We start from the raw sequence: 24,061 nt of genomic DNA, 5'->3' as shown, positions 1-24,061 counted from the left end.
CAATCTGGTTGTGCATTTTTACTCTCTGGTGCCTGATCCTCCATGGAATCTGGAAATAGAAATTTGATTGTCTCTTTTTTATCAACAATTATCAATGGAAATACAGCACAAAACAACTCCAATTAAAATTCAAATTTTCTACGGAGTACCTTTTCTACTTTACTATGCTGATCGTCAACCAAAAGGAAATAATACAGTGCACAACAACTCCAAATTTAAATTCCAATTTTCTCATTACAATCAAATTCGTACACATGTGTTTGAAAAAGGGGCTGTGAAAATATCTTGCACTCATTATTGACACTATTAGGCACTCAAAACCATAATTACATGAAGTCAAAAGCTCTAGGGAAACTTGCAAGCCTTGATGTAAGCTGCTACTAATAAAGCTTATGCCGCAAAAGCATTCAAACATCAAAGTATTCCAACGGCACTGTTTTGTCCAGCCAAAAGCACAAAACATGCAAATGAGTTTTATACTCCACACTCAACCAGATATTTGTTTTGAGGAAAGAGCACAAGACCCCCCATTTCACGAACCAGCAAAGTATAACAAGGTCTCTTAAGAACTAGATCCACTTCTACTTATTAGAGAACCCCCAACAATCAAAGGCTTCTGGCTCAACGTGGAGTAACAAGACTTGATGTTACGTGGCACTGAGGCCATTTTCGGGCACACAGGCCAAGAGTTCCACTTTGTTACCGGGAGCAGTTCAGCAATATTGGTTTGATGGTGCTCTAGCTGCTCCAGCGTCTTCTCCTTCCATAATGTGCAGTATTTTCAGCCGAATTAATTCCATCGCCAAACATAGCATGGTAGACAGGAGCACCTACCAGGGAAACATTTGAAGTGGTTAAATGATATATGCGGGTTTTCCCTAGTTAAAATAATTTGCTAACAAAAAATAAATAAAAACCGAAGCTATCCAAAATGGACCCGCCGGAGGTGTTCTATTTTTTTTCTTTCTACAGATATGGGCGTTTTTCCTGAATCGAACATAATTTGAGACTTTAGAAGTAATTTGCCTTCATCAATAGCTAATGGAACCAAATAACTTTCAGAATTTATCACATTTCCAGTAACAGGAGTATTAGTAATAAAGTTTAAATATTAATTGCACATACATAGGAGGAGAGGACTGTCCCAATTGATATATTTTTTTGCAAACAATTAGGGTTGGGGCTGAAATGATCATATGCCGCACCTAGAGGGGGGTGAATAGGTGCTATCAAATTTTAGTTTTTTTTCTTCAATTTAGGCTTGACACGAAAGGTAAATTCTCCAGAGATGCAACTAAGTGAATTTACCTAGATGGCAAGCTACACAAGTAGGCAAGCTACCACTAAGCAAGATGCAATAAAAACAATAAAGGATGGACATAAACAAGAGTGGGGCACGTGGGAACACAAGAGATGATTCTTGTAATTCCGTCCTTTTGAGGGAAAATACATCTATGTTGGAGGGATGTGGTTGCTACGAAGGCCTAACCAATGCCACAAAGACTTCACCCTATTATCCGGTGAGCACCGCCACAAAGGCCTAGCTCACTTGTCCACTAAGGGATTTTCTCGAGGCGGAAATTGGGTCTTTACAAGGTTCTTGGGGCACGCATCCACAACCAAATTGGAGGTTCCCAAGGCTGTTACAACACAACAATAAGTATAAATGGAGTAAACAACAATTGGGTTTCAAAATGAAACTCTAGCCAAATGGGCCTCAAGTGAATGCGGGGGAAATTCAAATCGCTTTAGTGAGGATGTAGATCTTGATCTTCTCCCCTTTGATTCCCCAAAGGTGGTTAAGGGAGGAGATCTAGTAAAATTCTTAGCTCAGCTTTAGGGTTTCTTCTTGGTCAGGTCGAGCAACTTGAGGTTGAAGAAGGGAGGGGCATTTATACCCCTGCACAAATAAAGCCGTTGGAAGAATTTGCACAAAAATCCTTAGTCGTTTGCAAATAATCTGGCCCCGGATAATCCGGCTAGGGCGGATAGTCCAGTCCCTCCCAAACCTGGATAATCCGGCCTGGAGCTAAACTGCACCCTTTTTATAAACAACATATGATTCATAACTTTTTGAGGTTGGATGCTGACAAGACAAACAAATACAATAATCCTACACCACTTCAACATATCATTAGATAGTCAATAATGTTGTCATCTAACACACAAAACCATAATGGTGGGCAAATGTTTTTCAGCGGCCGAGAAGGCTCTCCTTGCGCGATGGGTGGGGCGAGGCGGTGCCAAACAAGCAGGATGCAGGGGAAGGGAGGGACGTATTGGAGCCGGACAAGCAGGATGCAGTGGAGGGGATAGGGCCGATGCAGGGGACGGGAATACGGGTGGCGTCGGCGAGCAGTGCTATGGGTGGCGGATGTGTGAGGGGCAAAAGAAAAAAACGGAAGAAAAAACATGTGTGTAACGTGTGTCTACCATGATAGTTACCGTCGGCCATGTGAGCCTGACATCAGACCCCCAGGTTAGAATTGTCGTTAGCATGGTTAAATAGATGTATTAGTATTTTTTTTTGTCACGATTACTCTGAACCGACGATTTTTGTAAAAATTGAAAGGAGATGAATTTTTGTTACGAAGCCACAAGTGTGGTGGGTATAGTAGTTTTCTCCAAAATAATGCATACATTGACATATGTAGTCATCCATGATCACTAATCCGTATTTACATTTTAGCCTCCAAGAGCATCTCCAATAGACACCTAAAAAAACCGCGCGCTAAAAAAACTTATAGCGAGCCTGATTTGCCATTTATTTTAACGCGCGAGGAAGGCGACTGCGTGCTGTATGTTTTCGTGCACGGATAGCAGCGTTTCACCGGACGCGCTAAAATGTAGCGCGCACGACAAGTTTGTCGCTTAATCAACATAGGACAATATTAAATAACAAACAATTTAAAACACAATCAACTAAATTCATAACTGTTGAAAATAACACATTTGAAATCCATGATATAGTTTAAAAGCAAAGAATAGTTCAACACAAGCAAGTTCAAGACAATAAAGTTCGTAGAAACAAATGAGAAATCAACATTAGTTCTTCATCACCTTCACAATCATCTTTTGCATCTTCATCTTTTGTTTCATCCTCATCTGCCACTTCGGATGTGTGTGCATGAGTGGTATAAAAATCGGAGAGGGTATGATGCCATCATTCCTAGTAGACATAGAGAGCATAGGAGCTACCATGTAAACCATGAATCCTCCAGGAGGAGCTAACATGCCCGCTGGAGAGGTTGCGGGAGAAGTTCGGCGAGAGGGGCGGTATAGTTGGAATTGGGTGGGGAAGGGGCGGAGTGGCCTTTCACCGCCGGTAGATCGCCTCCACTTTCGCGAGGAAGGTCGAAAGGGTGCACGGGGGAGAGGATTCAACTTGGCAGTTGGCTTTCGCACTCGCCGTCTCGGTTTGTCTCACGCTCTGGAGCTAACATGCTGAATGTGCCACGCTCGATAGCGAGTTATCTTGCACGCTAGAATTTCTTTACCACACACTTAGTTTATAGCGTCTGCTGGAGCACCCGATTTTCACCTCCAATGCTAAAATAAATAAATATTTTTTTAGTGCCACGTGCCGTTGAAGATGCTCTAATAATAATCTTGCGGGCTGGTCCTCGAATTTTTAGTACTACGGGGGGCCGTAAAATTCTACTCGAGAAAACTTCCGAAAAGACCCCCTCGTCTTTCCCCACTCCGATCCACTCCTACAACCTCCGATCTCTCCGGCGTCCAAAGCTCCTCCCAAACCTCGGCTCGAAATGGCGACCGCCGCCGGCGCGCCGCCGACGGCAATGGACGAGAAGGCTCGGCGCACGCGCGATCTCCTGGCCAGTTTTTACAACACCGACCCCGCGGCCGCCGGCGCTGTTCCCGCGTCCCCGGCGCGGCCCTCCCCGGCCGCCTCCTCCGTCTCGCCACTCGAATCCATCAACTCCGCCTCCTTCAACCCCGATGTCTACATGGACGTCCTGGTTCGTCCACCTGTTCTCTGCTTCCACCTTACGTGGTCTATCAGATCCAGCTCTCCGTGTCTCGGGCGGATCTTATCAATGGGCGTGCTTTGGATTGACTGCTAGCGAGTATGATAAGCTTGCAATGACTGCTAATTGCTAGACTGGTTATAATTTGCCTAATTGATGCACATCGCACAAATGCATATTTACGTGATGTGTAGGTCGAGTAGTTAAGATGCTGAAAAATTGAATGCAGTTCGTTCGTAGAACTATCTTAGGAGATGGGCTCTGGAGATATGTAATGTAACTCTGCCTGTTCATTTGAAAATTGAAACCAGAATGTCAAATTAGATTTATTTTAAGAGTATGTAGTCCTAAAGAGTGCTGTTTTCATAATTATTTTGTCGAATGATGCATATCGACATAGAATGTGTCTCCCTTAACCTCAACTGAATTTATTTAGAAAGGAGTGTGGTATCTAGGTCACGGGACGGTATTCAACTCAAATGTCAATTTGTCTGCCATTGCACTTATGCATTTATGTTCTGTACCTTAGATTGATCGCATTCTGATCATTGATAAGTTCCTGTACGAGCTACCCATGAACTATATTTGAACTGGTGAACTGTACCCCATTTCCATATCACTGCTCCATAACTTGCAATTGTTTGTTGAATTGCTTAGTTATCCACAATGCTCCTTGCAGTGTTGGCTTCCTGTGAATGCTTTATGTGAAACCTGAAATGGTTTTGAGTGTTTTTTTTTTTCAGATGAACTTTGTCTGCTAGTTCTTGTCGATTATTAAAACAGGGCAGTAGGACACATGAAACCAGACTTTTGCTTGGTAGTTCAGGAATTTAAGAGGACACATCTGACTTTTTGTGTTTATTTAGGTGCAACAATCAAACTTGGAAGGCCTTCTGCAGGGGCATGTGAAAATGGCTGCCGAGATCAAGAACCTGGACACAGACTTACAGATGCTAGTATACGAAAACTATAACAAGTTTATAAGTGCAACTGACACTATAAAAAGGTGATGGGATTTCTTTGTAGTGATAGCTCACTATTCCCCTTCCTTCTTTTAGTGAGTTTGAGGTTGTAGTGCAATTACCTGCTATAGTTGTAATATTTTTTATATACCAATGTTGATCTGCAGGATGAAGACTAACATTGTTGGTATGGAGACAAACATGGAACAACTACTTGGAAAGGTTTGCATTGTGATGTTACTGATGTATTCTTTGTGACATAGTTGAACCAATCCGCTCTCTTTTTTTTGCCAGATAACATCAGTGCAATCAAGAAGTGATACAGTGAACACATCTCTTTTCAACAAAAGGGAAAACATAGAGAAATTACACCGTACACGCAATCTTCTCCGGAAAGTTCAAGTAAATCCTGTTCTATTTGTGCTATTCTTCTCAAAGATTAATGGTATATGCCTAATCATTTACTCCCTCCGTCCCACGAAAGTTATCTTAAATTTATAAAAATCTGGATGTATCTAGATGCTATCTAGTATGTAGATACATCCATATTTTGACAAATCTAAGACAAGTTTCATGGACGGAGGGAGTATTATGTTTATTCTCAACAATGATTTATACAGACAAGTTAAACTATGCAGCCAGCAATTGCAAGTTAGTTAAAGCTAAAGTGGTATTCTATTGCTTTCCATAGATACCATAACCCTTGCCATGTTATGGTGGTCCAGTTAACCTACCTATGCTGTGAATTTTGTCATTATATGTTCATAATTAGATGTTACACTTGGCATAAAACTTCAAGGTAAACTGTTTAGCTACTTTGAGTCGTCTTCTGTTTGAAGCAAGTGCAGCACATTAGCTGTGCTGTTGTGCATGTTGTAGTTTATTTCATTTGGATTTGGCCTTAGGGTAGCTGGACCATTAATCTTAACATCGTTACATTACTCGTGTATTTTTGTGGTTGCCTCTCGTCCATTATTTCATCCCAAAGACCTTTCACATGATCCCTGGAATCATGTTACCTTGTCATAAAAACCATTATGAGTTTTTGCTTTAGTTGAAGATATTTTGTTCTGGACTGCTCTTTAGCATTTTGTTACCTGAGCTCTTCTATATTTGCAGAAGATACGCAGAGATCAACAAACTTTTGATAATGTTAATTTTCACTATTTTTCTTGCAGTTCATATATGATTTGCCAACTCGGCTGAACAAATGTATCAAGGCAGAAGCATATGCGGATGCTGTCAAATTTTTTACTGGAGCAAAACCTATTTTTGAGGTTAGTTTGAGCTATTTCATCTTATAAACTTCCTTGATGCCCTTTGAGCATTATCTTCATTTTCTTCTTTCTGGTAGGCCTACGGTGATTCATCCTTTCAAGATTGTAAAAAGGCATCCGAGGAGGCTATGGATATAGTTATACAACACCTTCAGGTAATTGTCTATATTCTGGCGGAAGGGCTAATATTAATTTTTACAACTACAATTTTAGTCTTTTCCCCTTGCTACAACACATATAGGCTAATTCCTATCTTTTACATGTTAAATAATTGTGTTATCCTAATTGTGTCATGATGTTTACTGCTGTTTATCTTCAATTTTCTTGAGTAAATTTGCAGGCAAAGTTGTACTCAGATTCTGAACCTATTGAAGCAAGAGCAGAAGCTGTGGTGCTTCTTAAACAACTTAATTTTCCTGTATGTATTTTGTCTATCTTTTTATTATTTGCATGCCAGTTTTGGTTCCGTGTAGCTCTCACTTTGCCCTTCTTACACACAAAACTTAATAATTTTGCTCCTCCTTCCACCTATCCTCACTTGTCTACACTACCGATTGGTAGGATGAGCACTGGCTTGTCAGAGACCACCTATCCTCACTTGTCTACACTACTGATTGGTAGGATGAGCAGTGGCTTGTCAGAGAAGCGTATGTAGATTGCATTGAATACAAACATGTGTACCGTACACAGTGGTCACTACTTTGTTCACACTTAGACACGCAATTTTTTCCTACTAGTATGGTGCCTTAATAATCACTATGTGACCCTCAAGCATGAACTTCTCTGATATATGCAATAAAACTGCAAAACAAGCAAAATCCTTGAACATATGCAAAATATCTAAAAATGTGGGACGATAGAATGATAACTGGTTTGTGCTCATAATGTCTAGTGCTTATACAATTTACACATGTAATAACCCTGCCAGATAGCCTTGTGAAATTTCCAAACTTTACAATTGTTTGTTATGAACCTTCCCTTGCATCTAGGCAGAGGATGTGATTTATTTGTAGCACCAGGTAAGTGTGGCCTGTTAGTCAGAGATCAGTTTAGTAAATGGCCATGCCATTCCAAAAAAACATTTCCCCTGATGCAAATATTGTTGGGCATTTTAACAACTACCATCTCTATTCATCACTCTTCCAAGGCAGCACTTTCAATTACTCAAACAAGGTTGTGTAACTACATTGAATCATTGTTTGTAGAACGTGCTAGGAACTATGTGTATGTTATGGCTTGACAGTGAATGACTGAAAATAACAACCACATGACCTTTTTTTATCTGTTCGCAAAGTATTCAAATAATAACTGTGGCACGTTACATAATTATTATGTGCATATGGAACTCAGAGCTTGTGCTCATGTTAGGCTGGTAGAAATGCAACTCTGTTTGCATATGTTGCCATTTGTTCTTTGAATCTCATCTTACTAATTTTTATGTTCTATCTTTGGACAGGTGGACAACCTAAAATCAAGCCTACTTGAGAAACTCGAAGATTGCCTTCTAAATTTCCAGAACAAGCCCACAAATGTATGTATGCTAAATATGAGATCGAATAAACAACTTACATTTTATTTTGGGTGGAAATTCTGTAATGTGGCACCAATTCAGCTTCTGTTGCCTATGTTATGACTTTGGTGGTGCAAGTAAATCATCTAATATTGTTCAAACATAAAAATCTTGTCTATTTGTAGCACTCAGGTTACAATCATTTTTGCCAACTTCTATATCATTAAATCATCTAATACTCTCTTCTATATTTATCTTAGGCTTCAATTGGTGATATTTCCAAGACATTCCGTGCTTATCTCATAATATTTCCTGATTCAGAAAGACGTCTCATTGAACTTGCTCATGCTTTGTTCACAAAGTAAGCCTTGTATATTTCATAAATTGTATTATTGGACCATTTTCTATTTTTAGATCATAGATGACTACTTCCTGTCATGGTACCTGCCATTATAGAACCGAGAATACTAGCTGAAGCGATTACTAATCAGTCCACTAAACAGGAAGTAATTTAATTTTGAATAGTTGAGACTGAAGTAGTGCATCATAGCACATTGCATCTCCAGTTCTCAATGCACCTTTAGCGTGCTTATTGTGTTTATTGCTTGATTTGCAATGCCTCTTTTTCTCTGCGAACATTTTAGTGGGTCAGAGTCTTTTTTCAGAAGATGCATTTCTTTGTCACCAAATCCAACAATTGGCTTAAATATCCTACCTGAGCTATCTCACTTTATTTTTGGCTCAAGTGTTCTGAAAATTGCACGGTTCGTATTGTTTTTGCATAGAAAGTCATTTTACAATCTAAGCTCATGTATTTGGACAAGGTATATTATTGGTTTGGTTTGACTGCTCGCATTTTTTTTTCCGAGGAAACTTTTTAAGGGATGTCCCAATAGTATATAGCAACCCAAATTCGTGTTCTAGGCTGCCTTCATCTGCTGTCATAATATTGTGGTCTGAGGTGCCAGAATGACGAATGAACCATATCTGGCGCTCTAGTGTAATTCATGGACAACCTGATGCATGTTTTGTACTACTACCTCGGTCCCAATGCATGTCGTGCCCTCAATTTTGTGTCTTAACCTTACCACTAATTTGACCAATAATACATGTCTCACCTGTTCTAAAAATTATATCATTAGGAACTTTATTCAAATACAAATTCAGTGATATAAGTTTCGTGAAACATAATCCATGTTTCTTTGGCCAAATTGATGGTCAAACTTAGACCTCGAAAAGCGTGTGCACCACCTAAAATAGGGATGGAGGGAGTCCAAGTTCAACACAGGAGTGGGACCGAAGTAATCTATGTGAAGTTAAATATTTTCTTATCTCTTGGGCAATAGTTGCCTGCACATACATATACCTTTGATTTTTAGTGAGCTGATACATATTCCGTGCTGCACAATGGGGATGCAAAAATCACTACAGTATGACATTGTGTCAGATCAACTGAAACTTGTCTTTCAACGAGGCTCCCTTTTGGCTTTTGCTTTTTGTTTTTCTTACATCTATACTATTGGAAATTCAATCCATATACATTTGTCTTATTTTGTCTTCTTTTCATGAAGCCGCTATGAAACAGTCAGAGAGACTCTGAAGGAAAGAATTCCATCAACAGATCTGTTGGCAATTCTACGTAAGAGCTTTATGTGTTATAGTACCATCATAATATTTTTTCTAGTAGATAAATAATAATATTGTTACCTCTATGGGCTCCTCTATTTTTCTTGTAAAGACAAATAATTTTGTTCCTTTTAGATCTCTTAGTCATTTGTCATTATGCGAAGCTTACAAAGGGCATTGTGCACGAAATACCATACTGATTTGCTACGTAGGTTATGGTGCTAAGTAAGTTTCAATATGGCACCCAAGCATTTTATAACGATTTACTTTATTTCCAGTTATATTGTACTGTGTAATGGGAGGGTGATTGCAAAGCATTGGTCTTAAAATTCATGGAACTTTGGTTAATTTTTAAAGAAAATTACTAACTATTTAAATTTAAATTGTTGATATTTAACTCTTAACTTGACAAAATTCGTATGTTTCTTGTCAGAGCCTTTAGTATTAGTAATGTTGCTATAATTGAATGTATTGGTGGTGCATTTACCTTTAGTTCCTATGCATATTAAGTTTTTTTTTTACCTTGAGTGCATTAAGAGGATACTACTGTGGGTTTTCAAAGATCATTGTGTTTCTATTGACTTAATCTTGCTACACCTTGATGGTTATAGGAGGCTTATGGGAGGACGCAACTGCCATCGACGAAGTTATACCAGAGGCAGCGCTGCCAGCTTTTTCCTTGGAGGTTTTTTCTGCGCCCTGTAACAGTTGCGTTGCATTCGTGTTTCAACCATAATATACCATTTAGGAGACGAATTATCTGTTCTGTTACGTGCTTACCAAAATCTATACTATCTGATTTCATATTATGTCGCTAGTTAATTTGTTTTCCCTTAAATTAGGTACACTTACATGGCTAAATATATGTAATTTTCTCCATTCTGTAGTGTTATGTTGATCCTTTCTGGTTGTGTCTTACTTCAGAATATTGGTTGAAGCCTTATTGCTTTTTTTTCCTGGCTGGTTTGTTGTTATCTGTTACCACTTACGTTAAAGGGAATAGAGTGTTGGAACAAGGGAAAATGCTTGTGGAGGCAAAACATGTTAACTGTTAATTCTGTCCCGTTCTTGAAGACGGCATAGGAGTGCACAGACCCACCAATTGGCACGGCGCACAGACCCACAAATTGACACGGTTAGGTTTAGCTGTGGATTCACCCTGCATTTGATAGTCCTGTTACCTACGATCATTTATGATGGACTGGAAACAGAAGCTTGTCCAGTTTACTTAATTGACAGAAGTTTGCCTTCTAAGGTCTTTTGTTGTTAAGTATTGTTCGTTTGTTCATGGCTATTCAAGCACTGGTTGCTAGTGGTGCATCAGATATGAGATATCTTATCTTAACAACTCATGTGATTCGCAAATCTTTTTGGTATGATATATTAAGTTTCTTTTTTTCCCCTCACATGTTCTTATTCAGTGGATAAACTTAATATTTTATTCAGTTCCCTTCTGTAGTTGCTTATATGAGGCATCCATTTCTATAAATCTTTGTATATTTCTCGATGCTGATTTAACATGTAACAGTGTCTTTTCTGTGTAGACTACTCGAGACATTATTAAGCAACACATAGCAACTGCCTTTCTTCATCTTCAAACTGAAATATCAGGTTGCTCCCCTCCCACATCAGTTTGTTTTCATTATTTGCAATTTTCGTGCAGAACCAAATGTACCCTTTGATTACAGTTCAGCCTTCATTTGACAGCAACTCATTTTGATTTAGTTTGTAATAGTACAAATAGATTTGGAAATAAGAAAGTATGTACTGGAAAACTTATATCTATTGGGCATGGCTGAGCAGATGTACTGGTCAGAACACACTCAACATCAAACGAGAAGTTGGAAGAGTCACAGCTGCAAACTGCCATGGAAAAAAGCAAAATTAAAGTATCCCAAGGGTGCATAGATCTCCTGCAGGTATATATCTGGAAGCCTAAAAAGCGTGACCATTCATTTCCATCGATAGTATGTCGAATAAAATGTAACATAGTTCTGCACAAGTACATGCTTCTGTTAGAGGATCCTTATACAGTTATACTCTATTTCATTGTTCTCGTTTGCCTATGTTTCCTTTAGGAATTCCATCACCTTATAGATGGCGATACAGAGTTGATAGTAAAGCTGAAAGATTTGATTATTGATTGGGTACAAGAAGGTTTTCAAGATTTCTTTCAGAAACTTGATGGGCATTTTCATCTGCTTTCTGGGAGAAGCAAGAGTTTCTCTCAAGAGTCAAATTCTATAGATTCTGTGCAAATCGACAAGATTCCGACAGTGTTGGTGCTTATGCTTGCACAGCTTTGTGTTTTCATAGAACAGACAACAATTCCTAAAGTGACAGAGGTATATTTCTGCACTTGTTGACAGCCTCGCTTCTTACATTTTGCATACTGGACTCAAGTGAATGTGCACTGAATGATTCTTAACTTTGTTATCGTTTTTAGGATTTGGCTGCTTCTTTCTCTGGAGGTGGGGCACGCAGCTATGAATATGGACCACCTTTTGTACCCGGGGAGATATGTCGGCTATATCGCTCATCTGGGGAGAAATTTTTGCACCATGTAGGCATACATCTTCCGTACCTTCCTTTCCCTTACACTGTTATTTGAATTCTTAGTCAATAGCGCTTTTTTCTGTATGGACTGGTGGTATGCTCTCTATGTGCCATATGTTGAAACGATTCATATTGAAAAGGAAAAGGTTTATATGGCTTGGCAGACTAGCACTTTCACATTTTTGGATTGTTATCGTAGCAAAGTGACATGCACTATTATAATCGAGAATCGTGTGATGGATCTGCGCTGTTTTGGTCTGTTCTGAATTTTCCATAGTTTAAAATAGCCGGCTATAGCCTTTCCCGCATGGTGCGGCTAACTCCATTAGCCCGCTAAAAGGTGTCAAAGTCCTTAAATAGCCGGCTATAGCCAGGCTATAGCTGTTTTGGGAGGCCGCGGCTATATCCTGTAGCCGGCTATTTTAAACATTGGAATTTTCTGAGAATTGTTTACCCATTTTTTCAGCTCTGGAAGATGAAAGTAATGTAACTGCATGGAGAATGTTGAGTATGTGAAATTAGGTCGAAAAGTAGCATGGTGGGCATCAGATTTTGAAGGAACTTAGAATAACCTTCTGTCATGATAAGCTGTCAGCCATAATATTGTTATTTGGTCTAGAATGTTGAACTTACAATTTTCAGTAACCATGACACAGTTCACATGTGGTGGAACTATGTTGCATTTTGCGATAGAGCATAGTTGGAATCATTTATGTAATTCAAGTTTTTGTTGTCTGAGAGTCGCTGCCTTTTATTCTCTTTAGAAGTACGTCTTTGTTTGTATGGATATATAGCTGAATTTTTTTTCTGGGATCAGTACATAAATATGAAGACTCAGAAGATCTCCAAACTTCTTAATAAGCGATTTTCAACACCAGTCTGGATAAAGGTTAGTTATCGTATTCAACATGAAGCATTTTTAGTCATTGACCATTCAGCTATTCTGGTTTTTGCTCAAGTTTGTATTTACTTCTGTTTATATTTGACCAAAACAGCACAAGGAACCACGGGAAGTTAACATGTTTGTTGATCTACTTCTCCTAGAGGTTTGTTCAGTTCTTTATCCTATTGGATCGCTCTGTTTCTGATGCTGACGCACTTATAAATCCAAAATTGAGCATGAATTATCTTGTACTTCTGTTCTAGGAGTCTTGAAAACTGATGCTTACGTCCCATGCTCACTACTGCATATGATTGCACCTGCTTTTCAAAAACATGAGCTCATGTTGGAAATTCTTGTTGTAGTCTCTAATACTACTAATATCTGTTTTTAACCCTGCAGTTCAATGGTGTAGTATCTGAAGTCAAGCAGATCTTGCCTGGTTTAATTCGACGACATCGGCATTCTGATAGCACTGGCAGCACCACTTCTTCAAGAAGCAATCCAATGCGAGAGGACATGTTGAACCGATCAAACACAACACGTACTAGAAGTCAGTTTCTAGAAAATCATCTAGCAAAATTATTCGAACAGAAAATGGAAATATTCACGAAAGTTGAATACACACAGGTGGAGATCTGCTTCACTTTCCTGCTATATAACTCATGAAATTGCCTATTTTCCTTTCTGTTTTATGAAATTTGTAATACCTTAGGAGGTAGGATGTTTGGATCCCTTGTTGATTAGAAATCTTTCTCCTTGCTAGTATAAACGTATCGAGTTGATCCCATTGATCATTCAATGTTCAATATTTGAATTAGGGCTCTACAATGCAACTGCCACCAGAGTTAGGGCAGAAGTTAGTTACTACTACTCCCAGTCACATGAACTTGTCACAGTGGCAATTGCATGGTCAGTTTTTATTTTTAAGTCGTAGACCAACTGTATCTTTTCGATTGCCTGGAATGATCCCATGAAAAAGATGAGTACATCTTACTGGATCATCCTATTTTTCTTTTCATAATGTTAAACTCTTCGAAGTACATCGTCGCATAAATTAATCGACAACTTTTCACATTCTAAAGAAGGTCATGTCTGTCGCAGTGGTAGAGTATCTACACTTTTGTCCTCGAGGTCCTGGATTCAAATCAGCCTCTTTGCATAAAAAACAAGGGAAAGGATGCCTAGAAAATCCCTTCCCAGACCCCACACTGTGTGGGAGCTTTCAGCATTTGGTACGCCCTTTTTTATGCACATTTTAAATTAAAAAATATAAAACAAATTCATAGGAATACAAAAACTGTTCTCTAGAAAGCCATCACAGTCCAAATGCACTGGAGGTGGCTTGAGCACATCCAGCTCTCAGACCAGGCTGACACCATGATCTGGAGATGGAGCAACAATGGCGCCTACTCCGCTAGCTCCAGCTACAAAGCCACGTTCCATGGTTCCCTGCTCTGCAAAGCCTGGCAACTAACCTGGAAGACCTGGGCGCCTCACAGCGTCAAATTCTTCCATTGGTTGGCGCACCTCGACCGGTGCTGGACGGCCGAGCGCCTTCAGCGGCGGGGACTGCCGCACCACGCCAGGTGCCTGCTCTGCGACCAGGAGATGGAAACGATACAGCACCTCTTCACTGGCTGTAGCTTTGCCCGTCAGGTGTGGTTCGAGATCCTCTCATGGCTGCCTCCACCTGCAGGCCACCAGACCAAGACGACAGGCTGACCTCCTGGTGGCTCCAAGCTAGGCAAGCGACACCTACAACCCTACACAATGGACTTGCCTCGATGGCGCTGCTTATCCCGTGGATGATCTAGAAGGAATGCAATGGCTGCGTCTTCGACGACGCAACACCCTCCGTCAATGGCGTGGTGACCAAGATCCGTGAGGAGGCAAGCATCTGGGCGAGAGCTGGAGCGGGAAGCCTGCGTGGCATTTTGCCGAACAGTTGGGATGTACACTAATTCGTCTGAGTTTTTGCCTTTTGCCTTTTCTGTTCTGCCCCCCCCCCCCCCCCCCCCCCCTTTTCTGTGGGCTGTAACTGATAAAACTTTGTTCGTCTCCTTCTTTTCATTGAAATGAAACGCAAAGGCTTTTTGCGTTTTCTCGAAAAAAAAACAGTCCAAATGCAGCACAAGTCACAGAGTGCATCTTCTGAATGAGGGCATACATCCGCTCACTGATTGAATTTGCTGATGCTTGCGAGTAGAAATGCTTTATCAAATTTGTGATTAACTTGCTAGGTGATCATGTATAACTTTTTCTTTAAGTTGCATGTACAGCAGTTTACAGTAATTTCTTGTGCGATGAATAAATTTCAGGAGTCTGTAATTTCTGCCGTCCTGAAGCTTTGCCTGAAAAGTTTGCAAGAATTTGTCCGGCTTCAGACTTTCAACAGAAGTGGATTTCAGCAGATTCAGTTGGATATGGAATTTCTGAAGAGCTCCCTTAAGGAGTTTATTGATGATGAAGCAGCTATAAGCTTCTTACTTAAAGAGGTTAGATACCACCTAACATTGATCACTGGTTTCTGTATGGAATCAATACAAGCAAATTTAGTGTGTCTCTTTTTGCATATTACGCCTACTTGTAACTCGGTTTTTATGTAGACACTAAGGATAATAAATATCTGCACACATCACATGTGAATAGGAGTTAGGATCTTTAGGGTGAAAAGAAACTGTTGCATATGTAGTTTGCTGTTGTGAATCTGTCTCTGGAAGATGTTTGAACATTGATTATTTCCCCCTCTTTTGCAGGTGAACAATGCTGCACACGAAAGATGTCTTGACCCAATACCTCTCGAGGCCCCAATACTAGATAAGCTCATAAATGCAAAACTAGCAAAAATTAAAGAGCAAGGCCCAAATGTATAGTAGCTATGTACACATTGTATCACTCAGCAGCATTCAGTTTCACTTGATTTAATACACACTGTTCAGAGCTATGTGCATATAGTTGTGGGCTTCTTGTAGCATGCCACCATTTGTAATCTGTAAATCCGAGGTCTAAATACTCGAATTGAATCGACACTGCCTGAAATGTATACTTTTTTTGAGCTGTCAGCGACTCAGCATCCCCTATACTCATCTTTGAAGCCATATTCTGCCATTCTACTGTCTTGAGTATTGACTCTAAATTGGCCATTCTCTCGGCAAACCTGTCATGAGGTGCTAGCCTGGCTCAGGATGCCAACAAGAACGCCAAACCAGGAGGCATTGCTAATGGACTGGTGACAGCAGGCAAAGCTAGACACACCCAAGCCCTTGGGTAAGGGACTCGCATCTGCTGCCTTGCTCACACCATGGCTGATCTGGAAACAATGGAATGAGCGCATCTTTGAAGGTGCACATCCATCTGACCAAAACCTGGTTGCCAGAATCAAGGATGAGGCTGCCCTTTGGGCTAGGGCTGGTGCCAAAGGTCTACCATCAACCTGGGATGTCCACTAAATACCTGTAACTTTGTTGTAATATGCCTCCTAGGAGGATTGTAAAACTCTTTTATCTTTTCAATGAAATGAAACGCATAAGTCTTTTGTGTTTTCACGAAAGAAGTCTTTGACTCTAGGAGTTCAGGTGAGTTGTTAGTATAGGGCCAGAAGTAGAACTGTGTTCTGGCATTTAGTTGTGCGTACATTTTGAAGCTGCTGAATGCAGAAGATGCAATAATTTCAGTTACAGGCCACAGCTGTCCGTACAAACTACATCCCATGTCAACGATTATGCTACGATTTTTAGTTGACAATAAACGTGGGAGCTTAATGTCATCTGTTTTTCATTATTGACAGGCTGACTACTGCGATCACCGAGGGCAATCCATCTGAAGTTCCTCTCCCTTTTTTTTGAAAAAAGTAGAATCTGTATCTGGATTCAGGCTTGGTTTACCTGTCTTGATTGTGATTTTCTTTCTACTTCCATTTTGTTGCTTACCCGTATGTTGTACCATAACGTGTACTAACAATGAAGGTAAATGGATCTTAAAAAAAAAATGAAGGTAAATGGAGTAATTGATTTGAGATTCAGTAATATGGGTTAGTATCAAGTCCAGATATGAAATCGACGCAGATTTCATGTGCCATGTCTTGGCAAAAGAGAGAAGCCACTGATTTCATTCAATTTTGTATGTTGATCGTGTTTTTGACAGGTAGCTGCTAGAAACTGCCCACTGCAATTAATTATCTTTTCAGTTCCATGTAAACATAGCTGCTTTGACTTGAGAAGACGATGAATGAAAATAATCTGTTTTCTTTTGTCACGAGCAAACTTGCAATCTTTTTTTTTTGAATAAACACAACTCATATTTCATGTACCAAGTGCAAAATGTTTTGAATAAACTTTTTTACTTCACGTCTATTAAACATCAGTAATTCTCATTGTTCTCAGGAAAAAGTAGAGAGCAACAATCTGTCATGTGCCAAGAAATACAAGCAAGACACAACCAATTACTGATTTCATGACGCTTGAACAAATGAAACACAACACCTAGTGTAGCTTAATAACTAGTGACGCTAATCCTGGCAAACCTGAAGAACTGCGTTGTACATGAAGTGCTTAACAACAACAACGGGGGAGGCACTCCAGGACTAGGCACTTGGCATTGAGGTGCAGACAACAACGTAAGCCAGGTACTGGAGGGCGTCATGTAGCTTGCTGACGGCGCAAGTCTGGTCAGACTTCAGATGGCTGGATATGTACTTAGCTTTCTCCTGCACCGACTGATGTGGGACATCGCCCTGCTTGTCCGTGAGAGCATTTTGTATAGCTGCTGCATATGCTTCCGCAACATCTGAGATGCCTACGAATACAGCACAATGTGTTTTCTTTTAATACTGAAGTTTCCACACCCTACATTCAAGTGCACGACGGAAAACCAATGTTTTCATTTACCTGTAGCAAAACTCGTGGAGACTTTCTCAATATCCCCAGCGATGGATTGCGCCCTGCATCTGATAATTTCTGCTTTTGAAACGAGATCTTCAGGCCAGTCAATTTTCACATCATCTCCATCTTCATTCTTCGATGTATCTGCAGCAGAGATAACTGATTTCCCAAGCACAAGAAGCTGAGAAACTGCAAGGCAGCACATCTCTGACAATCTCTGCAGGACGAAAATTTCTCAGAGATATGATCATAGTTTCTTAAGAGCAAGAACATCATGTAACATGAACATACGTGGACACCCTCTGAGTGAATGGTCTCCAGCCTATCCGTAGTTCGTTTGATAATATCACTCGGAGAAAGTCCACCCAAGGCAGTCGTGAACCTGCAGAAGTGATTATTTAGGCTTTTTTAAACAAAAAATGTCAAAGAATGAAGCTCAAACACTTGAGATGTTCTGCAGGAATTAGCATACTGATGGACCAATGGAACACATGGTAAACATGGGTGTTAACCTTCATACAAAAACATGGATTTACCTAACTATGTTGTCAGTATTTCCTAGCTAGAACTACATATTTGCTTCAAATCTTTTGTAGCTCTCCCTTATGATTTTTTAGTAATCTTCAACATGCTCAACTATCAGGCTGCAATTGAACATTTGGATTTACAATGCTAATATTCTTTGTTAGTCTTGTTGGTTACTATTAAGAACAGTTTTATAAGCCTTCTGCAATTGGGTCTTTATAAATGTACATTATCTCATAACTTGACAAAACCAGAAAGCAATGTTAACATTCTACTTTTGCATTTATAGAGTTAATGAGTTATGCATACCCCGCAGCCATTTTAGCAGCCTTGCTAACACTTGAGTCACATAACTTCTTCATTTCTGCATCACCATCAGTATCAGCTGCTTCAATCTTCTTCCCTTTGTCAGGTTCTGGTCCATCTTCCTCAGTCTTGGTACTAAGAGTTAAAATCTGTTGTACTTCTTTAATCTTTCCATCATAATATGCTTTCTGCTCAGCAACAAGTTTTGACTTTTTCCTATTAAATACCAACGCATAGTGGCTTGACAATGCCTCCAGCTCCTAGTATGGAAAAGATCACAGATATAAGGATAAAAAGGCAGCAACTGAAAATCAATCGCATGAAAAGAATGCAAAAACAAAAGCCACACCTCTAACTGATCAGGTCCTCCATAAATGTAGAAGCATCTGTCGAATGAAACTTCTTCAAACGGTTCCTCTTCTGTTTGCTGATCACCTTCGCCGGTGCCTTTTTCAACTTCCATTCCAGTCTCATCAATAATCAACTCCATCGTCTCTTTTCCAACACGCTCAAGCATTTCCATTCCTCTGGCTGTGAACGACTTCCCTGTCTGTGATTATCGAGGTTTGAATGTATCAACATGATTTTCACAAAGGTGTAGAGCAGTATAAGGAACATCATTATTAAGTTCCAAGGTTTACCTCTAAAATGGTTGGTGCAATTTCAGATGCTTTGGCAGGCAATTCCCCTTGTTGAATGGTTTCAGCAAAGCTTGAGGCAGAAGTTTCCAATCTAAGAAAGTAACACATTTTTATAAGTAAAGGAGGGAAAATTGCAGGCTGCATTGAAAACGTTACTACCGTCCAGCACAAACAAGAAAGTTAACTTTATAGAATGATACAGCAAAGCCATCCATATGCAGAATAACTATTTGAGAAAATTGTAGTAAAGCATTTTGATGAAGAGATTGATGAAGCTGAATAGAAGGCTTGACCCTCGAACAAGCAAAGCTCCTTATGCTCATTTACCAACAGACAAAGGGAAAGGAATAGTGTCATGGTACCAGCTCCGTTTCATTTATTTTAAACTTAAAGACAAGAAGAGTACAGAAATAATGAGTATTGTGAGTGGACAGATAACTATCTACATTATTGGGGAATCTAATCTTGCGCGGAATTGATCATAGGCTTTTTCAAATATTTCATGTACTGTAGTTTAAGTAATTCATGAGAAAATATGCAACATACTACGAAAGATAAAGAAACATTCAGCGACCCGGGAATGAGAGCAGAAAGAGAAATGGAGATCAAAATTGGGCTATACTTCTGAACAATGAGCGAGCCACTCTTCCACGCGCTTCCGAGCGCCTGCCACGTCCCGGTGGTGAGGCTCTCCACCGAGGTATCGAACGCCTTGAGCCCCTGCATAACCGCAATCCATCGAGCTTAGTTACTGGCATTGCAAAAAAATAGCTGAGCGAGAAAGAGCGGCAAGGTACTAGCCTGTCCCAGGAGCGAGTCCTCGCTAGCATTCTCCAGCTTATCCAGCGCGGCCTTGCGTCGCTCGTCCTCCTCCCCCTCGGGTTCCTTACCCTTCTCTTCCCCGTCCCCGGGTCCCGCCGCCTCCTGCTCCGGCGGCAGCTGGATGTCGGCCATGGCGCTCTTGGCCACCTCCACCGCCTGCGCAGACGCACCGCGTCACGTCAGAATCGTAAGCCTTTCAGCAACAACAAAGAAAAAATGCAATGCGTGGGGAGCGGGCGGGAGCTCGCACGTACGCTGCGGGAGATCTCGGAGAAGACGGAGAGGCCCCAGCCGCCCCAACCCCCGCCGCCCTGCTCGGCTTGCTGGCCCTTCTCGGCCTCCGCGGCGGTCGCCGCCGGCGGTTCGTCGGACATGGCGCTTGGCGTGGAGGTTGGCCGGATCTCAACACTGCAACCACCGGTGCGTGGGAGTGGTGGGACTGACTCAACCCTCCTCGACTTGACTCCTCCAGGCTCCAGCGTGCCGTGCACGTGAGGTTTGGGAGAGCGGCCCAACACGTTACGGCCCACAGACGGCCTCTTAATGGGCCAGGCCCACGAGGGAACCGGTCTGCCTGGCCTCCAAAACCCTCGAGAAACCCCAGGCCCGGCCCGACCAAGCAATCCCGTCGCTTTGCCGAGTTCCGCCGAGAGTTCAATGGAAGCGGCGGAGGAGCAAGCAGCGGCCGCGCCGGTGGCCGCCGACTGCGCGATGGAGGAGGACGCGTCTGCGGAGGTCGCGATTTCCCCGGCGGGGGAGGAGGATGCTGCTGCTGCTGCGGCGGCGGCGGCGGCGTACTCATGGCCCGAGCTCCGCTTCGATCTCCCGCCGCGCCGCGTCCACCACTTCGCCGACCAGTTCCGCGCCCCGCGCTCCTCCGCCGGCAACTTCCTCAAGGGCGTCAAGTGGTCCCCCGACGGCTCCTCCTTCCTCACCAGCTCCGACGACAACTCCCTCCGCCTCTTCTACCTGTGCGCCCGTCTCTCCTACCCCCCTACCTTCTCCTTACACCCTCTCGCGGCAACCAACCAAACCTACTAATCCGCCTCGTTCCTTTCCCTGTCAGGCCGGAGGACGCGTACAGTGCTGACACTGCCGCTGAGGCCGCCGTCGGAGGCCAAGGTGCGCCGCCGGTTTTGCATCCCTTGTTTGCTGAATGGCTGCTGCCGGGTTTTTGGTTAATTTTTTTTTCCGTGTTTTGAGTTTCGAATTTTGAACTGCAGATTCCTACGGTGCGAGCCTCCAGGTGAACGAGGGCGAGCCTGTGTACGACTTCTGCTGGTACCCCTACATGTCGGTGTCCGGTGCGTGGATTGCGTCCTTTGTCATGTTATTAGAGGGGGTTTGCAAACTGTCCGTCTTTGGTGAGTGCAAGGTGCTGTGCTGTTTTGCAGATCCAGCCACCTGTGTGTTTGCGAGCACTAGTCGTGATCATCCGATACACCTCTGGGACGCCGCCACGGGGGAGGTAGAATTTTAGGCTGATTATTCATGTTGTATTTGGTGAAGAAATATTCATTTCTGATGATTCGTGCTGGTTACTGCAGCTTCGTTGCACTTACAGAGCGTATGATGCCATGGATGAGATTACAGCTGCGCTTTCGATATCATTTAATTCTACAGGATCTAAGTATGTGCAATGGCCTCAATCGGCTGATCTGCATTTATGTTAAATATGGAAAAAACAATGCTAAAATCGTAATGGCCATGGAAGTACCCAGCCACACTTCCTTTTCGACTGTGTTACTCAATGCTGATATGGTCTTCTGTAGGCTCTTTGCTGGATACAACAAATCAATTAGAGTGTTTGATGTCCATAGGCCCGGTAGAGATTTTGAGGAATACTCTTTGGCTAAAGGGGGTGAAGGGCCAACTGGTAAGTGAAAGCGATGCACTTAGTAGTGCTTATGCTTCAAAAGTCAAAACAACATGTGTTTTCAGTTTAAGTTTCAAGTTTGAAACACAGAAATGAGCTAATGTTGACTTCACCTGCATGTAACTTTGTTTGTCTGTTCAAGGGTTTTCCATGAAAGGAAGGAAGAAAGAAACTACTTTCCATCACATGACTAAAAAGCCAATGTTCATGAATTGTTAAGTTTAGCAATTATTTTTTGTATGGTGAAGTTATGAGTGATACTGCCAGTTCATTACTGCAATACTGATGAATGGAAACTCAAGATGGTATTCATTTTAAATTTACATCATCAGACTCCAAAGTAAAATTGTGCCAGGACTTTGCTGCATCTCTTATGATATTTTCTTTAGAAATTGTGCATTGGAACTTTGGAAGCACTGCACTATTAAAAGCCAGGTTATAAAAATGTTGTTAGGACTTATGATCAGTAGTTTCATGCACAATCTGATAGATTCTGCACAAATATGTATTAAAGAGACCTTGATGGGTTCTTCTCAGATAACTTTTGGCCTATACTGATGCAAATGCTTTATTCAATCTTTAATGCTTTATTCAATCTTTAATGCTTTTCCTACAGGTATAGTATCTTCAATCTCGTTCTCTCCTCAGAATGGGATGCTTGCAGTTGGCTCGTATAGCCAGACAACAGCTGTTTATGCAGAGAGTAACATGGAGCCATTGTATGTCTTACATGGCCAGCTTGGGGGTGTTACACAGGTTAGTGAAGCAACCATAGCCGCTTACCTCTTGCTGTATAGATGGCAGATAACAATGTTGAAAATCTCAGGTGCTCTTTTCAAAAGATGGAAATTATTTATATACCGGAGGGCGGAAGGTAACTAAAACTCCTCTCTTTATCAGCCATTGTTCTTGTTGACATAACTTAAGGTTCATTATATATCATGGGCGATACTACTGACCTGGTCATAATTGTTTTGTTTAGGATCCATACATATTATGTTGGGATATTCGAAACACTGTAGAGATTGTTTACAAGTAAGTATTTGAATACATCTTCTCTTTTACTTCCACATATCAACATATTGCTTTGAACAAATATAATTATTTTGTTGGGTTAATGTCTTATTTTAAGTGGCACTAGGTTCTTCTGATTTTTTTCAAACAGTACCAATTTCTGTTTATTGGAACCCTTTAATTAGGTTGTACCGATCGTGTGATACTACTAATCAGAGAGTACAATTTGATATAGAGCCATGTGGCAAGCATCTTGCCACTGGTGGGCAGGTGTGCGCTTCTCTTGCTTCCATTCATTCTACATCTTATTCCGAACCATTGAACCTCTGAAACATGATTTTTGTGTTCTGGTAGGATGGCATGGTCCATGTTTATGATCTTCAAGGTGGCGAGTGGGTGACGGGCTTCCAAGCAGCTGCTGGTATATGTTTCTACATTTTAGCACATATGCATGTAACTCCTTTGTGGTACACCTATGTGATCTTTATCTACTTGATCTTAGATACTGTCAACGGATTCTCTTTTCATCCATACCTTCCTCTTGCTACCACATCTTCTGGGCACAGAAGGTTTGGCATGGAAGATGAATCCAAAGAGGAATCAAGCTTGTCAGGTGTGTGTGGATGTGTTATACCCAGACATACCTTTTGTATTTGGAATATGTTTGCGCTGCCTGAATGTTCTGTACACTTCTTTTTTTTGCACGCTCAGGTGATGAGAACTGCTGCTCTGTCTGGAAGTTTTCTTGCTCGCAAGAAACTTGAAAGCTCATGACGCCCTGAGCAGCGGATGGTCAAGTGAAGATTTTGGGCTACATTTGTAAAGATGGTGCAATGAGATTGGGCTAGCTGGTGATCGTAGGTACCGAGTCTAGATGAACATGAATTACTGACTGGCAGTAGTTCAGCAACCCATGGATGCAGACCACTAAAACGGTACGCTGATGAGTACAGTGTACCGATGAGTTATTTAGAGAATTCAAAGCTGTCCTGTTCCGGGCTGAGAAATCGCCGTGCTAGGTAACAAACCAACAAATTGAGCTGGCAAGAGAAGCTGCAAACCATGATAGGAGCTAATTTTATATCAGGAGATGTATCGATGAGATTTTGCCTGTAAAAACACCTTGTATGTTGGTCGACGAAGAGAACATATCTGGTACTACGAGCCCTTTGTGTGCTAGTAGTGGTTACCTCA

The 24,061-nt window shown here is 41.4% G+C and overlaps 3 protein-coding genes across 3 annotated transcripts; 2 read left to right on the top strand and 1 right to left on the bottom strand.

Moving 5' to 3' along the window:
- The first annotated feature begins 3,726 nt into the window (after nucleotides 1-3,726).
- Nucleotides 3,727-15,865, top strand: LOC127293660 (vacuolar protein sorting-associated protein 51 homolog). The gene is made up of 20 exons (XM_051323302.2): nucleotides 3,727-3,980; nucleotides 4,856-4,995; nucleotides 5,119-5,173; nucleotides 5,246-5,353; nucleotides 6,130-6,228; nucleotides 6,306-6,383; nucleotides 6,569-6,646; nucleotides 7,685-7,759; nucleotides 7,999-8,099; nucleotides 9,310-9,377; nucleotides 9,976-10,049; nucleotides 10,909-10,975; nucleotides 11,168-11,283; nucleotides 11,443-11,709; nucleotides 11,811-11,927; nucleotides 12,738-12,809; nucleotides 12,916-12,966; nucleotides 13,203-13,430; nucleotides 15,122-15,298; nucleotides 15,560-15,865. Exons 1-20 carry the CDS (start codon nucleotides 3,768-3,770, stop codon nucleotides 15,674-15,676), a joined length of 2,301 nt encoding a protein of 766 aa, XP_051179262.1. The 5' UTR covers nucleotides 3,727-3,767; the 3' UTR covers nucleotides 15,677-15,865.
- A 1,258-nt stretch (nucleotides 15,866-17,123) lies between these two features.
- On the bottom strand, nucleotides 17,124-20,378 carry LOC127293661 (uncharacterized). Its single transcript, XM_051323303.2, has 9 exons — nucleotides 20,232-20,378; nucleotides 19,957-20,133; nucleotides 19,778-19,875; nucleotides 19,156-19,246; nucleotides 18,864-19,064; nucleotides 18,518-18,774; nucleotides 17,975-18,065; nucleotides 17,690-17,900; nucleotides 17,124-17,597 (listed from the first exon to the last, which is right to left on the bottom strand). Exons 1-9 carry the CDS (start codon nucleotides 20,349-20,351, stop codon nucleotides 17,386-17,388), a joined length of 1,458 nt encoding a protein of 485 aa, XP_051179263.1. The 5' UTR covers nucleotides 20,352-20,378; the 3' UTR covers nucleotides 17,124-17,385.
- A 216-nt stretch (nucleotides 20,379-20,594) lies between these two features.
- LOC127293662 (uncharacterized) lies at nucleotides 20,595-24,028 on the top strand. Its single transcript, XM_051323304.2, has 13 exons — nucleotides 20,595-20,948; nucleotides 21,044-21,099; nucleotides 21,201-21,281; nucleotides 21,372-21,445; nucleotides 21,525-21,607; nucleotides 21,750-21,853; nucleotides 22,470-22,609; nucleotides 22,680-22,727; nucleotides 22,836-22,888; nucleotides 23,053-23,137; nucleotides 23,222-23,288; nucleotides 23,370-23,480; nucleotides 23,579-24,028. Exons 1-13 carry the CDS (start codon nucleotides 20,635-20,637, stop codon nucleotides 23,629-23,631), a joined length of 1,269 nt encoding a protein of 422 aa, XP_051179264.1. The 5' UTR covers nucleotides 20,595-20,634; the 3' UTR covers nucleotides 23,632-24,028.
- The last annotated feature ends 33 nt before the right edge of the window (nucleotides 24,029-24,061 follow it).

This window comes from Lolium perenne, chromosome 4 (assembly GCF_019359855.2).
Source record: "Lolium perenne isolate Kyuss_39 chromosome 4, Kyuss_2.0, whole genome shotgun sequence".
NCBI lineage: Eukaryota > Viridiplantae > Streptophyta > Magnoliopsida > Poales > Poaceae > Lolium > Lolium perenne.
The sequence above is the reverse complement of the archived record's forward strand: the minus strand, read 5'-3'. Positions and strand labels throughout refer to the sequence as shown.

Excerpts from the sequence above, each read along its gene's own strand:
- LOC127293662 (XM_051323304.2), top strand. The coding sequence starts at position 20,635 with ATGGAAGCGGCGGAGGAGCAAGCAGCGGCCGCGCCGGTGGCCGCCGAC. Across the intron at positions 21,446-21,524 it reads GGGACGCCGCCACGGGGGAG|CTTCGTTGCACTTACAGAGC; the intron begins GTAGAATTTTAG and ends TGGTTACTGCAG. Across the intron at positions 23,481-23,578 it reads AGAGGAATCAAGCTTGTCAG|GTGATGAGAACTGCTGCTCT; the intron begins GTGTGTGTGGAT and ends TTGCACGCTCAG.
- LOC127293660 (XM_051323302.2), top strand. The coding sequence starts at position 3,768 with ATGGCGACCGCCGCCGGCGCGCCGCCGACGGCAATGGACGAGAAGGCT. Across the intron at positions 5,174-5,245 it reads TGGAACAACTACTTGGAAAG|ATAACATCAGTGCAATCAAG; the intron begins GTTTGCATTGTG and ends TTTTTTTGCCAG. Across the intron at positions 15,299-15,559 it reads TAAGCTTCTTACTTAAAGAG|GTGAACAATGCTGCACACGA; the intron begins GTTAGATACCAC and ends CCTCTTTTGCAG.
- LOC127293661 (XM_051323303.2), bottom strand. The coding sequence starts at position 20,351 with ATGTCCGACGAACCGCCGGCGGCGACCGCCGCGGAGGCCGAGAAGGGC. Across the intron at positions 19,247-19,777 it reads GGCTCGCTCATTGTTCAGAA|ATTGGAAACTTCTGCCTCAA; the intron begins GTATAGCCCAAT and ends TTACTTTCTTAG. Across the intron at positions 18,775-18,863 it reads GAGGACCTGATCAGTTAGAG|GAGCTGGAGGCATTGTCAAG; the intron begins GTGTGGCTTTTG and ends TTTCCATACTAG.